The sequence below is a fragment of the Lytechinus variegatus genome, chromosome 14, assembly GCF_018143015.1.
Source record: "Lytechinus variegatus isolate NC3 chromosome 14, Lvar_3.0, whole genome shotgun sequence".
Taxonomy (NCBI): domain Eukaryota; kingdom Metazoa; phylum Echinodermata; class Echinoidea; order Temnopleuroida; family Toxopneustidae; genus Lytechinus; species Lytechinus variegatus.
The window spans coordinates 21,226,536-21,243,098 of record NC_054753.1 but is presented as its reverse complement, the minus strand read 5'-3'; the positions used below and the strand labels follow the sequence as shown (position 1 = coordinate 21,243,098).

At 35.5% G+C, this 16,563-nt stretch overlaps 1 protein-coding gene across 1 annotated transcript; it reads right to left on the bottom strand.

Annotated features, from left to right (window-relative positions):
• Positions 1–12,998: 12,998 nt before the first annotated feature.
• On the bottom strand, positions 12,999–16,503 carry LOC121427630. Its single transcript, XM_041624132.1, has 2 exons — positions 13,783–16,503; positions 12,999–13,127 (listed from the first exon to the last, which is right to left on the bottom strand). Exon 1 carries the CDS (start codon positions 16,418–16,420, stop codon positions 15,293–15,295), a length of 1,128 nt encoding a protein of 375 aa, XP_041480066.1. The 5' UTR covers positions 16,421–16,503; the 3' UTR covers positions 12,999–13,127; positions 13,783–15,292.
• Positions 16,504–16,563: the final 60 nt, after the last annotated feature.

Genomic DNA, 16,563 nt, shown 5'->3' with positions numbered 1-16,563 from the left:
ATTTCCTCATCCCAAATGAATAGGACAAGTAGTGAATAGGGTAATTTCCTCATCCCATATGAATAGGGCCATCTCCTCCTCAATGAATGGGATAATCTCCTACTTGACCAAAAATATCCTACTTGTTACTGAATAGGGTACAGATTAGGTGATGGATGAAGACAATAGAGGTGATGCGCAAACCCTCCGTTTATTATCAAAATATTTAACCTCGAAAAAACAATTATTCAAATCGAGTGTCCATTCGAAGAGCAGGAATGTATCAATGTTGTCGATAGACTCGGGGCACTTTATCATCTGGAATACATTCAATTTTGTATTTCTCGAGATCGAAGTTCAGAATATCTATATATTTACAGAGGGTGGTAAATCGGATCAAATCGTCAAAGTTTATGTTTGCAAGGATTTGATTGAATAAAACAACAAATTACTTTCACTCTTTTGTTTAAGCAAAGTAATTAATATTATTATCATTATTATTATCATAAACACAAATCCTCATGGCAACGCGATTTTCAAGTGTCATGTATGCGGCGCCCCTTTATGCCCCTTTTCCGTTTATTTTCAAAATCCTTGAGGAAACATTTCATGCAGCAAGATTATCACAATGTTGACAGAGGTTCGTAATTGATGAACTATTACATTTATTATTTGGATAGTGTGACCGATAGAGGACGTTGCTATATCATTTTAGAATAAATTTGTTTGGAAACTACTTTCAGAAAAGTTTAGACTATCTCCTTTACAGTAAAGTAACATTGCAAATAGAATCTGTCAATTTTCATTTCGGCCTCTACGATGTGACATACATTGGTCTGTTTTGACGGCGTTACGGGCAATGTTACGGCGGCGTTAGGTGTCGCTAGTGGCGCTAAGGCGCATCTAATGATAAAGTTAAAGCAATATAAAGTGGTAATGCAATTGTTGCACTATCATTTGCAAGCTTAACATCTACGAGTCAACATGAATACTCTCTCAAACCGATTTGCGTGTTCCCTATGCGATAAGACGTACAGTCGCAGGTTTGACGTGAAGAGGCACGAACAAACTGCGCATCGAGAAATGGAAATGGATGAGGAACCGAATGAGACTGAATCTGAGAATGAAGACTCCAGTGATATTAATGAAAATACCATAGAGGAAGATTCTAAAATGATAGAATCAGAAAGCGAAGAAGAAGACAATGGAGATCCTGAAGACAACCTGGTTTATCAAGAATGGTTTAAACTGGCTCTAGCAGCAACCGATGAGATGAGAAATGAAAAATACGAAAAATATATCTCAAGGGGTATGAGTGAGGAAGAAGCTCGAGAGAATGCCCACACAAAAGTTTTATGGGCAGTCAAACGAATATTCTTCGACCACTACTCTTACTTCTTACGACATAGCTTGTATCTTGAAGAAGATGACACCAATCTTGACATTCTATCTGATATCAAAGAAAGAGTAGATAATGGAATGGATATTCGGAAAGCAATTCAACGGGTGTTGGCCAGACACGGAACAAAATTTGATGTCCTATTTCAATACCAAGAAGAAGAGGAGGATGAAGAAGAGATGGAAGGGATTGAAGAAAGCGACAACTAGTGCACATAATTATACAGAACAAACTTTGTAGATTGTAGAAAGCTGTACCTGTATTATGATCATGATAAAATGATATTTTTCCATCATATGCTGATAAGTTCCAAGAGAGTGATCAAATATATTAATACGAATGTACTTTCTGATACCTACAGATTTGAAATATGCATTGCTTGTTAATATCTTGTTTCATACTTGAATTAAAATAACAAAATTTGCTGATGTGAAATATATTTTTGCAAGTGTTTTTTCCCCTTTCTTGTGCTTTGTTGTTGGACAAAACGATGTGATTAAATAAAAATTGATTTCATGACTTTGCCGTTAGATGCGCCGTAACGCCACCTTACGCCGCCGTAACATTGCCGTAACGCCGTCCAAACAGAGCAATGTATGCTGCAATGAAGTGTTTTCAATCATGTCACCTCTAGCTACCAAGTCTACGAATGTAGACCTATATACAGCGAGTCCACAAACGTTCCCAGACATAGCTGAGCTGAAGTTATTCCAAAATGTTGCAGTACTCTCAATCAAATACGGGAGTAGAAAACTTATATCATAATCAAACTTTTATGAAAATTTCATTGGTCTCGTTTCAGCGGTTTTGAATACACACCCTGTTCCGCAGCAGTGGTGCATGTCAGACCTCTCCAAGTTTGCAATATTTTTTTTCTTGGGGGGGGGGTGGGGTTAATTTAGCCGTATACCAGAGGGACTTTTTTGGGACTTAATGAAGTATCATAGTTCAGTCATACCCTCTGTCAACATTGTGATAACCTTGCTGTTATTGGCACTGCATGAAATGTTTTCTCAAGGATTTTGAAAATAAACGGAAAAGGGGCATAAATGCACGCAGGGGCGCCGCATACATGACACTTGAAAATCGCGTCGCCCTGAGGTTTTGTGTTTATACTAATACTAATAATGATAATGATAAGAATGATGAAAATATAAATAACTATCTTAAACAAAAGAGTGAAAGTAATTTGTTGATTCATTCAATCAAATCCTTGCAAACATAAACTTTGACGATTTGATCCGATTTACTACCCTCTGTAAATATATTTCCCATAAAAATTAGATATTCTGAACTTCGATCTCGGGAAATACAAAATTGAATTAAAAAAGTATTCCAAATGATAAAGTGCCCCGAGTCTATCGTCAACATTGATACATTCCTGCTCTTCGAATTGACACTCGATCTGAATAATTATTTGTTTTCTCGAGGTTAAAGATTTTGATAATAAACGGAGGGGCATGCAGGGTCATGCGACAAACAATTGGAAGAAGTGTTAACCCCCACTATCCGATAAATAGAGAGTGTTTGTTTCTGTTAGAGTATGTGTCTGTCTATGAGACATTATAATTTAAATTTGGGACCGACATGTTACATCATATCTTCAATCACCAAACTTCATCGAACTCATTGCCAAATGGTAAATTGTGATCCTCCTATATACCGCAACCCCATGACGCCGTTAGACGCCGCAACGCCACACTGCTGGAATAATATGAGGGAATGAAGTGGATTCCAGCTAAACTCTCTTATTACCCCCCCCCCACAACTCCACGATAATGACGATGCTGATGTTTCGCCGTAGACGCTGCAACGCCAAAATAGTGGCAAAATGGCGGAATGAGACGTACCGATTGGGTGACGGCTATCCTGCATAAAACCATGGAAACTGGAATGTTAAATTGTAAGCGACCCCCAAAATTATGTTCACTGTGTAACCAATAATACTATTCCACTCTAACTTCATGACCATCGAGGGCCACTAATCAATGATGCATCCCTATTGACACCTTAACCAAGTGTTTCACGAGGTCACCGTTAATTCATAATTATCCAATTACAACATGGCTTCTTGCAGGTGTCTTGAAAACTATTTGGCTTTAATAGCTTTATCCTAAACCTAACAAAATGAGGCTGCTTGGAAACATCTGTCGGCATCCAAGACCCCACTCAAAAGAGTGAACTTGACCAACTCACTACCCTAATTCTATTGTCCCATCATCAATTAATCCCTACCCTCCACACATTACAAAAAATCTCCATCTCCATCTTGACCGCTTTGTCTCAGACAGTGTTGAAAAATATTCCATTCCCTTCATTACATTACGAATGATGCTTTCTTGTAATACATTTCATTTTCTTCTTCCATTATTACAAATAAACAATCGGACTCTTCGTCTCTGACTTCATTAAAATCAAGAAACTCCTAATTAAAAAATTTAATATTACCCTATTCAGTACTTGTCCTATTCAGTTACAAGTAGGAGATTAGCTCCAGATAACTCATTCGGTCAAGTAGGAGATTACCCCATTCATTGAGGAGGAGATGGCCCTATTCATCTGGGATGAGGAAATTACCCTATTCATTACTTGTCCTATTTATTTGGGATGAGGAAATTACCCTATTCATTACTTGTCCTATTCAGTTACAAGTAGGAGATTAGCTCCAGATAACCCATTCGGTCAAGTAGGAGATTACCCCATTCATTACAATAGAGGATTTTTCTCATTCATTACCAAGTAGGGGATTAATCAAGTTGGAGATTATCCTATTCACTACTTGGAGGACTGTCCCATTCATTGCCAAGTTGAGGAGTAATCTATTCATCAAGTATTGATTGACCATTGTGATTGACACCTGTCAATCACCAATGATTGACACCTGTCAATCATTGGTCTGTCCCTACCATATATACTACTGCTATCCTGTTTACCTCCATGGTTCCATATTCTATTGTTTATCATAATTTCATGATATCTCTTTTCAATGGTAGGATCCATCATGTGACATTCTTAGGAGTATACAAACTAGTCACGCGTGCTATAGAACTATCAGTAAAATTCCTTTAAAAATGGGTTCTCCTGGCAAAAAATAGTAAAATCAGAATATACATTATGACATACTCCATAGTATAAAATGGCAAAACGCTGAAAATTTCATCAAAATCTGATAAAACAACTAATTAATTTGTAAGTTTAGCGATATTTTGTGAAAACAGCTATGACCAGTGATAAGTGGGCTGATGTTGTATGGTCCCAACTTTCCCTTTTCTTATTTCATTATAGGACATCACAATGCATTGTGTATAAAATTTGTTTCAACAATGATGATATTACAAATCAAAGCAGTAACCAATTTTATAAGAGTGTCACCAAGGTAACGCAATACTTATAAATTTCCTTGTCAAATTTTGATCAGGTTTTCAGTGTTTGTTTGTCCCTCTCAGTCTGAGTACCCCTTCATTATTGTATTGATCTAAAACTCCTCAAAAAAGATTGTAAATCTAACTTTGATCGATAATCCCTCCTCGGTTTTAATGAATATCAATGTGTAATTAATAGCAATAAATAGAACATTTGATTCTCCTTAAAATGATACCCTACATGATATGATTATGGTTCATATGGAGGTGCAGTGCCTTGAAATATGGGGGCAAGGTCAAAATTCAAAATTTGCAAAATGACACAATATTGAAAGTCACTGTTCTTTTTTTCACTGGTGATGAGTAAGTTTCTCAGCGGTTTCTTTTAATTGTTTTCATGCACCTTAACATCAACATTAACAAGGAATCAAACACACCTCTGCACAAGCAAAAACATAACAAACAAACAAACATGCATGGGTATTTGAAACCACGACTCAAACCATGTTATCTCACAGTACCATCACTACAGAAGCAGGGGCTTGGTTTGAATGGATTTTCATCTCTATTGACACAGACAAAAGAATCATGTTCTGTATTGACCCATCACGACTATTTCTGCTCGTTTTGCAGCTTTTTAATTCAGACCTCATCTTGCTTTTTTCCTGATGGCATGATCATAACAAGCATGGTATCATTTTAAAGAGAATTAAATGATCTTTTGAATAATGTAAAATATGCATTGTGTAAAATTGGGAGTTGGGAGAAATTAATAGCTAAACACAGATGTCCAAACTATCTTTGAGGTGTTTATATTGTGTAAATAATTTTGGGTGTATATATAAAACATGTTGGTGAGGATTGTTATACTGGACTGCGGAGAAAGTGCGATTGGTTGGTTGTTAGTAATCAACCAGTGAACCGACGGCTTAAGGTCCTCTCCAAGGGACCTGATAATAATATCGTATGAAAGGGCACTAGCGCTCTGACTTGTCATCTAACCCACTCCACCGGATTGAGAGACCAACATATATAGGCCAACGATTTCATGTATGTGTGTTTATAAGCAACCGTATCCTTGAAGCATATAGCCATGTATCTTTATGATTCAAATGTGTTTGTTCATATTTTCGTAGTTATCGTGTACAGTACTGTACAGTATATGTCCATCAACACATTTCCTTAAAGCGTCAGATATATTTATTCTCATGTTTATTTCATCATGTAATGACTTCATAATTTAATCGGTTAATGAGTCATAATTTCCATATCCATTTCTTCTCCAATTCCAGGTCGTTAGGCGCAACGAACTTTTCTATTGAATATGATCATTATACAGTGCGCATCAAAACAGTTTACACTTTGAAAAAGCCCTGGGAATTATAAAATATACAACATGTGTGTAATTTTTTCACATGTATTCTTGGGTTTGGGTCTCATCTATCTAATGAAAGTAAAAGTTTTGACAGAATGTTACACTTGAGTGAGCACTGTTCATTTTTTAAAAGCTCGCAGAAATCTGCGCAGAAATGCTCGTGTTCACGCTGTGTCAAGGGGAAACATTTCTCATACATTTTCCTTGCACTTTTAGTCAGTTGAAATAAAACAGATACATTCAAGCATTTTGTAACAATTTCGCCACCCAAATTGAAATTTCAACACTTAGTAAGCACAACCTTTACCTTTTTTGTGCCAGCTGGATCTGTGGACGTAACTAAGTCTGAACAAAAGTTTATATCTGACATCTCCAGCATTTTTCACTAAGTTTTTATCATTAAAAGTGGGTTTACATTTCATTTTTCATTTAACACTTGTTTCTCCACACTTTTTTCCAAGCTTGACTACGATTAAAAAAATAAAAACCGAGCCTAAGCCATTTCATGTAAATCACAGCTCAGTGTAAGGCAAATGTCGTCACGATGGCCTAGGTGTGTGGGGGTGGGGCACAATGCACCCTTCGAAGTGTTTTGGGCAAGGAAACAAGTTAAAAGGGTAAAAGACGTCTTCAAACCAATTTTACTAGCTAAATTCAACTTTTTATTCATAATTAAGGTCTACTTTTTTTCGAATAACTATTTCAAAGTTCTGCGCAAATCATTTTTCACTAACTTTTCAAAAGTAAGCGGTGCTCACTCAAGCGGAAATATTTTTTCGACAGTGACATCGTCATTTGCTTAAAGGGATGGTCTGGGCTGAAAATATTTATAGCTTATTAAATAAAGTAGAATTCCCTAAGCAAAATGCAGAAAATTGCATTAAAATCGGATAACAAAGTTAGTTAATTTTAAAGTTTAGCAATATTTTGTGAAAACAGTCGTCATGAATATTCATTAGGTGGGCTGATGATGTCACATCTCCACTTGTTCTTTTGTATTTTATTATATGAAATTAGGTTTATTCATTTTTTTCCTCCAAGAACTAGAAAAATTGGATTGACAACTGATTTAGTGCATTAGATATTTATTGCTGCAACTTATTTCATAACAAGGAGACATATTTTTCACACAACTATGAAATATAAAAATTATGGTTTTATGTAATAACATAAGAAAACGGAAAGTGGGGATGTGACATCATCAGCCCACCTAATGAATATTCTTGACGACTGTTTTCACAAGATATTGCTTAACTTTTAACTGCAATAACTTTAATATCTTCAGGATATTACAAATGTATAATTTTACAGGATTTTTTTAAGTGTAATTTTTTTTTGATACGCACTGTAGTGCATAATTATGATGATGACCCCCCCCCCCCGGTTATCTCCTACTCATAATGAAAGAATACAATGTGAACGTGTAATCACTTTATAAAAAAGCTCCAAAATAACACACTGCTGTAAAAAGGCTGTTTCAAATTTTAAGCACGTTGTTAAGCCCAACAGTCTAATAAATATTGTTTGATTTTTTTTAAAGAAGTTGTTAAAAAAATTTAAACAATTACAGAACAATCGCTAGAGGGTATTCATTTGTCTCGCAATCTACTATGGTCAACAAGGAAATTCGTGATCACTTTCGCAGAAAGTGTTCACTAGCTTTCGGAAATTCGTGACCACTCTCGCAAAAAAGTGTTCACTAGCTTACAAGTTGACGAGCTTTCGACACTTTTTGCGAAAGTGATCACGAATTTCCTTGTTGACCATAAGACAAGTGAATACCCTCTAGCGATTATTTCAGTCCGCAATAATGAACCTATTTAGAATTACAGAACAAGTTTAAACAACTTGCTGTTAGAGTGACATACTTAAACAATGTGTTTTTTTACTGCTTAGTAACTGTGTAAAATTTGTACATTTTGATTATGTCAAGGAGCTCCTTGATTATGTTCACTCACTGTTGTTTCAGCATGTTGTGGTTGACTCGAACATCATAGAGTATAGTTGAGATTTCTTACTGGTAGAAAGGGTATTTTATTACTCAGCATGAGTGCGCCCTCTAACTGAATATACATTATAGGTTATTAGTTGACCTCATCACATAAACAGGATACTGTTCAATGTGTCACATTGGCTGGTATTCTGATAGCGATGGTCAGGCAAAATGAATTTTAATGATTTAATTGATACATTGTATACATATATATATATTTCATTTACTAAAAGTTATCGTGGAATGTAAATATCAATTACCATATTTTTTTAATGCTATTTATCAGTTAATGACTATTCAAGCGATGAGTCATAAATGTTTGGCACAGCGAATTTTTCTATTAGTTTTGGAATTTGATCATTAGCCTATATATGAGATATGATAAGCTGTATATATATATATATGAGCAATTGTTGGCATAGCGAACTTTTCTATTTCTGAATTCGATCATAAGCCTATATAATATATTATAACCTAAATATTATGTAGAGTATACTCTGTTGTCTCCTACCATGCCTACGAGGAAAATCAAAACATAAAATCACTTTGCTTAACATAAAATTTGTACATTTTCATTATCATGTTCACACTATGTCACATGTATTTTTCAATATGATCATGATGATATCAAAATATCAGTCACGCTTTATTATTCGCTTTAAATTGAAATTGAAACTTTATTTACCAAAATCTTCATTAAAAAACATACAAATCAAGAAATATGGATATTTCAAATAAAATACATTTTAACATAAATAAGAATATTTGAGAATAGTCGAAGGATCACAGAAAGTAACAAAGGACTTTTAAATTAATGATCATGAATTCAACACAAAACAACACAATAAAAACATATGCAGTCTGGAAATACAGATCAAACAAACATAACATGAATATAATAATTGAATCTATATCAGTATACTATTAGTATTATAATTTCTGCATTAAGTGGATTTTCAAATGTCTTTTAAGGCTTTGTTCAGTTTTGCACTGTTTGATATTTTGAGGAGCTTATTCCAAATAATGGGACAACTACATAAAATTATATTGTTTGAGAAAGAATAGTGACCATATATTGCACGAGTATCGGTTGAATTTCTTAGTATTATGTACATCTATATGTTGGTTTGCAAAAATATATTGTCAAAATTATTAGGCAAAAGGTTGTTATAATAAGAATGCATAAAAACAGATAATTGAACATTATCATGATTATTGTAGTTAGGAATTTGGGAGAATATTAAATCTTGAGATAAATGATTTAAAACTTGATATATGCTCAATTCTATAATAATAATAATAATATAGGTATATTTACGCAGGGAATTCAGCCACGTTAGTTCTGAAAACTGTTCTCCCAGCGGGCCCTGCTATTATTATTACCTCGGTTTTTTTTCAATATGATCATGATGATATCAATTCTATGATGCCCTCCTCTCCCGTAATGTCTGAAGATTTGCTTAATTTGTGTATTTATATGCCAAAAAGTTACAATTCTAAGTATAAATAAGTTTTTTTTTGAAATATAATGGTTGGCATTCTAAAGTTCTCACTATCAGGTGACACCAGTTATTTGATTTTTTTGCTCATGCCTGAGCAAAATATGATTCATATCCATGGTATAAACATTGGTTTGTGTGAAAGGCATTTGCTAACATTGTATTGACTTCAAAAAAAAATCTGACCTGCGAGGTCCCATTTGTCACCCGTTTCTGTGCTATGTTACAAAAATGAAGCCCCCCCCCCCAAAAAAAAAAATAAATAATAATAATTACATAAATAAATAAAATAATAAATACAAAAAATAGCGTCCGAAAATCATTATTTTGTACTTAAAACAGGTGAAATATAAAGTGATCGGAAACACCATCTTTATTTCATCACATACACTATGTGTTCTATTATTATCGACACGATAGAAATTACACAAAATTTTCGATTTTAATGTATCAAAAGCATTTCTTTTGAATTTTTTGTTGGCTTCAGAGTTTTTAAGTTGATAGAAAGGCATCCATGTACATATTTCATCGCTCCTTTGGTTTTTTTTAATTCAAGTCTATAACGTTAACTTGTGGCTTTAAAATTAAGGAACTTGGCACAATGAGAGCAGCAGTCTAAATTGAGAATCCCCAAATGAAATGATACGCTCATTGCATTTCTTAGTAACAATTGTTTTGAATTATGTTTCCATTTATCAATATGATTGTAAAATACTTGTTTTTCGCTTAGCTAACGATGTCATTGGTTTTTATTGCTTTGGGAAGGGATTCGAGTATGAATCTGAAAAGGGATGGAGAAAATGAACAATTGTTCATTTTGCAAGAGGAAATTATCACACATTCTTTGAGAAAAGATCCCTTTTAAGTGAAATTCATAACATTCATGCTCGCATGCACCATTGAAAGTTGAATATGCATATATTTCCTCGGAATTATTTTACACCTCATCTGCAGATAACGTATATTTTGGGAGTATGTTTAAAACTTTGCAATGGTAGGTGACATTTTAATAGACTTTTTTTCATTTTGTTTCCATACTGTATATCCTGCATGAAATTAAAGGATCACTCTTGCACGTACGTTTCTGTCCTAAATTAGCTTTTCTTCTTTGTAAATATTTTTGGAGGGGAAATGCATGCAGTCGAGTTATTCTTTGAATTGGCAATTTAGTCTTTTAACGTTATTATGTATATATGTCACATAAGTATGTGTCATGTACATATATTTCATTTTTAGAATGATTTTATTTATTAATGGTAAAGAGGGGCTTAAAGTAAATTATTCACATGCTTTGTTTATCACGCGTTCATGGGTTATGCTTATTTTGCTTTTAAATGTATACACGAATACGTTTTTGTTCATTGATTCATGTATATTGTCATATTATTTCTCTCATTACTGTGATTAGACCTCTATAGGAAGAACATCATCATTATGTATGGCTCTGAATAGAGTGATCCATCTGTATCTTGTACAAAAACATTCGCTTTTGTAATTATTCCTGTACACTCTATATTATCTTGGTGTTATTCTGATAATAAACCCAACCCAACCAAACCAAACAACAATGTAGAAATAATGATCAATGACCACTACAATAGCTACAACTGCATAATTGATATCATAAAGTCCAGTGATTTTATCATTAGTTTAGGAGAGGGGAGACAGTGAGAGAGCTTGCTAGCGAAACGATTTATCAGTATTCATGTAAATCGCATACTTGCGAAGTTTCAATTTATCCTTTTGATTCTATTGATATTAAGATTTCATTAAATTCTGAATGTAATCAAACTCAATTGAGTTTGTTCCATCTTTAAATACGAACTCGTAAGTTTACGAATTGAAGAGAGAGAGAGAGGGGGGGGGGGGAGGGGGGTATATAAAGAGAGAGAGAGAGAGTCCGAGAGGCAATCAGAGAGGGAGGGGAGGTATGTACAGAGAGGGGGGGGGGGGTCCGAGAGGCAATCAGAGAGAGAGGGGCAGGTATATACAGAGAGAGAGGAGAGAGAGAGAGGGGGGTGGGAGTCCGAGAGGCAATCAGAGAGGGAGGGGCAGGTATATACAGAGAGAGAGGGAGGGGGGGAATGATCACTTTAAGCATTGTCTGACGTGTAAGGAAAGTTATTTCACGTATACGATTGTCAAAAAAAAATCAATCGAAATAGAATTCCAAATATTTGGAGGGCATGTCCTATTGTGCCCCAACCTTATTATTTATTTATCCATTTATCTATTCATTTATCATTTATTTCATTTTATCTTATTTTATTCCACATTTTTTTATTTATCTATTATCATTATATATATATATATATATATATATATATATTTTTTTTTTGGTGGGGTGGGGGACTTATCCCCTCCCCCTAGTTTGACCACCGTGCTAACTGAGGCGCCGTGCTAACTGAGGCTCTATAAAGCCGCGCCTCAGTTAGCACGGTGTAAATGTAAATGGGTGTACCTTAACAAAAGACAATAATGAATATCGACAATATGTATGCATGTACACATATTGAGTAATGCAGTATCCCATTCATGTCTTCAAGTTCTCTAATAATATGCAAATTTTAGAACACAGTCTAAATTCAGAATACATTCATGCACTATCACAATGCTGGTAAAGTGAGCAAATGAATTTCCCCACTTTCAGTATAATTCCTTGATCTCCCACCCCTGTTTCCGATAAATTACAATACCGCTGTAAAAAAAGTTTTTTTTTATAGGAAAACAAGACACATAAAAGGCACTACCTCCTTCCTCTTCAAAACGGTTTTTCCGGTTTTGACGTATTTTTGCGAACACGAATATACTTCAAAACGTCAACATTAATTAAAGGGATTCTACCTACTGGTATTGAAAGAAAATTATTTTTATTGCGTCGCTACCTCGCTATAAGGTGGCTTGCCAAAATGGAATTATTGTTATCACCCTAGTGTTACCCAATTTAAACTCGGCATTACAAATATAAAAAGGGGGATGTTATTAAGTAAACAACCATTAAGCATCCTCAGCTGGAAAAAAGAGCTAGCTCATAGATCACAACCTTTATAGAATAAATTGACAACAACAAAAAATAATCAACCATGAAGGGCGGCCAGAAGGGATATCGACCTCTTCGAAGTAGGGATGATAACAAGGGCCTCACTAGTTCTCTTGACACATATGGGAAACGTCCCGCCCAGCTGGGTCTGGAGGGCGGCCTGGAAAGATGTCGACCTCTTCGACCTAGAGATAACAAGAAGCCTCTTCAGTCCTTAAGGCACATGGGGAAGACGTCCCTCCGAGCTGGGCCTAGTCGGAGATGCATCAGACAGTGACAGGATATCCACCAAGAGCTCATTGGACAGGACCCTTTTAAGAAGTCTGGATGGGATCCGCAGGAGCAGCAGGATCAGAAATAAGGGTTGGTGTAGCTGTGGCAGAGCCACAAGAGCTATAAATGAATACGAGGCACAGGTCTCAACTGAAGTTGTCTAGCGTTTATTATTATTTGCTTCCATGTCGTTCAACTCCGTGAAAACTGCATGACAAAGATATAAATTGCAAGAATAATAAGCACATGCAAATAAATCTAGTCTCAAACTGTGCTATCATGCTTCAAAACAGTTACCCAAATAAGCGATATCTATTATATGATGAATCGATCACAACCCTATAATCTTGGCTAATTAAACCCAACACACTGCATGCTTGGAAATAACCATATACTCATTTGTCATGCAAGTCATAAACCTCATGCGTTAAAGAAGAATCATATTAGAGCAATACCTTAAGGGTGATACAATAAGAAAATGATAACACATTGTCCCACCTATGCCCTTTCATGTAAGTCTGAGTTCCAATCACTGTGAGGTCATCTTTGGATTTGTCTAAATTGTCTTGAATCTACTCATCCTTCAAAATCCTTTCATATCTGTGGTCAGTAATAAACCTATCATTCACATAATTGTACGTCTCACATCATTGCTTGGAATATACAGTGCATTTTATCTTGTACATTTCATAACACACCTAGATGCATGACATTTCTACTCGTACATTACACTGTGTATTTGCGTACGTGTCATCTACAAATAGTGCAATCATTTGGTTTATATATCCTTCTTAATCTTTATAATCCTTTACACAACACTTATTTTATTGAAAGCAATTGTTAAATCATATATTATACTGACCTCTGTGCCCTTTCGTTGGCTCAAATCCTTTTATATCAGCGATTTCATCAAATTTAAGGCAATCAACAATTCAATTTTGCCGGTTTCAACGTATCGTTAATTATCTGCCGCATGAGGGCGACAAATCATTTAACAAGTCGAGGTCATCAACATGGCTCCTTTAAATTAGTGAGCAAAAAAAAAACTAATTTACCCTTCACTGAATAATTTTGTCAGTCATTAACTATTAATCAGATTCATTTATAAAAAAAATAATTACATACACGATGATACAATAAGCATTACTAAGCAAATTGATACATCATATCACTAAATGTGCAATCCCATTTTTGAAGTTTGGTTAAGAATATCTTGAATACTGATTTAGAATATGGAATTGGTATCATATGAAAATACAAATGACTCATAGGCATTGTTTTCCTTTGAACCATTGTACTGAATTTTCTGAATATAAACACACAAAGTCCATTAAAAAAAAAAAATCTTTCAAATTTATGCAAAGGATTTCACTGAATATGCCCTGTATAAATCTTCAGTCATGACGAGAACTGGCATAACTTACCGAATGTATATAATGAAATTTAAACTCATTCAGTAGGCAAAGGAATTTTCACAAATTTCCAATTGAATTTTGAATTACCTTTCCATGCATACAAATCTTGAATAAAAATAACTCTTTAGTATTTTTTTTCTTTTTATAGTAATGATGTTGAGTATCGACCTACATCAGCCTTTTGACAAGTCGAACCTAGAGTAAACCAAAAAAAAAAATGTACACAATATTCAGGCAAATTTGAACGTTGAGACATTCATGTCATAATAGCTATATCATAATCCAGTCTTATGGAGTTTTGCAAGAAATTGATCAAAAATTAATTTCAAGTTTCCAAATCGATCAAAAGTCCCATTTGTTATTTTTGCTGATCGGTTTTTATGTATCAAAAATGCAATTTGATTTGATTAGCCAAAATTGTTCTATAACTTGTAAAATTGCCACTGACCTTTACGATTGATAGCGATATTTTCTTGCAACACCTCGTTAGTCTTCTCTGCAGACCATTTAAATTGACATAATTCCTTTATTTGCTGATAATTATGTCAACTTGAAAAGAAAAAATTGTCTTGAGCTCCAGACATAAATTTCCAACAAAAAGGTATTAGTCTTTAAAAACTAGACCTGAAATGGGTGGAGCATGTTTGCCTTTGAATTCAGACCCAACTCAGATTTGGACAAAACAACTATTCTTTGAATTCAGACCCAATAAAGATTTTGACAAACAATAATTAGTCTACGAATTCAGACCAAATTTAGATTTCGACCAAACAAAGGTAGTCTACCAATTCAGACCAAATTTAGATTCAATAGGTCTATGAGTTAAAATCAAAGGTGAGGTCTAGTCTCTGAGTTCAGACCCCAAATTGGTCAAATTAGTGTTTCTAGTTTATGGATCACATAGTCTGTCTCTTTCAAATGTTCAAAGTTAATGAAAAATGGCTCCATGGCGGGGAATTAACCCTGTTCGTCCTGGGGTAGAATCAAAACTAGTTTGTGAATCGGACGATCTAAGTAATTCACTGAAGTAGTTCGCTTTCCTGATGCTGCTAGTTTTCGATCACCCACTGCTACCTTCACTTTGCGAACGCGATTGTCTTCTGATTCATACGTTTCGACGATTCTTCCAAGTGGCCATAAGTTTCGAGGTAACTGATCATCTTTGATGATTACGACATCACCAACTCTCATATTACGATGAGTACGAGTCCATTTCTTTCGTGATTGCAGTTGGTTCAAGAACTCTTTTCTCCATCGGCTCCAAAACTCATTACATAGGTGCTGAACCCTCCTCCAGCGCTTCTTCAGGTAAACATCTTCACGAAGAAACCTCCCAGGTGGTGGCAGAATAACCTTCGTCTTTTGGGTCAGTAGGTGGTTCGGGGTAAGTGGTTCTGGGTGGTTGGGTTCATTGAGGAATTCCACAGCCAAAGGACGACTGTTGACTATAGCAGCTGCTTCACAGAGCAAGGTACGAAGCGAGTCATCATCAAGTTGGTGACCATTTCGATGCAGTAATGCATCGAGTATTGTGCGTACTGAACGAATCTGTCTTTCCCATGCCCCTCCCATATGACTTGAGGCTGGGAAATTGAACTTGAAATCAAGATAGTCACAGCCCTCTGAAAGCAGAATGGATGCCACTTTCGTTTGGTCCATTTCTTTCCATGCTTTTGAGAGTTCAGTTGCTGCACCAGTAAAGTTTGTCCCTCTGTCTGATCTCAGCTGCCTGATAGGGCCACGTATAGAAACGAAACGTCGTAATCCATTTATGAAGGCATCAGTAGTCATCGAGTTCAGCGTTTCTATGTGAATTGCTCTTGATGCCATGCAAGTAAAGATGAGGCCATACCTTTTCAACTCTTTTCTGCCTTCTTTGATAGTCCACGGGCCAAAACAATCCACTCCACAGTAAGTAAACGGAGGACTAGGTGTAAGCCGATCTTTGGGAAGATCAGCCATCTTCTGACTTTGGACTGGTTGACGAAGTTTGTGGCAGGTCACACATCTGGAGATAAACTTGGACACAAAGTGACTGCAACCAAGGATCCAGCATCCCTTAGCTCGGATGTGGTTGATTGTCATTCCTCTTCCCTGGTGAGCTATTTCTGCATGGCAATGGGCAACTAGGAGCTCTATAATATGAGACTGTGGGAGAATGGCAGGGCGCTTAAGCTCGAATGGTCCCTCATCCCTTGTCAGTCTACCTCCAACTCTGAGAATTCCTT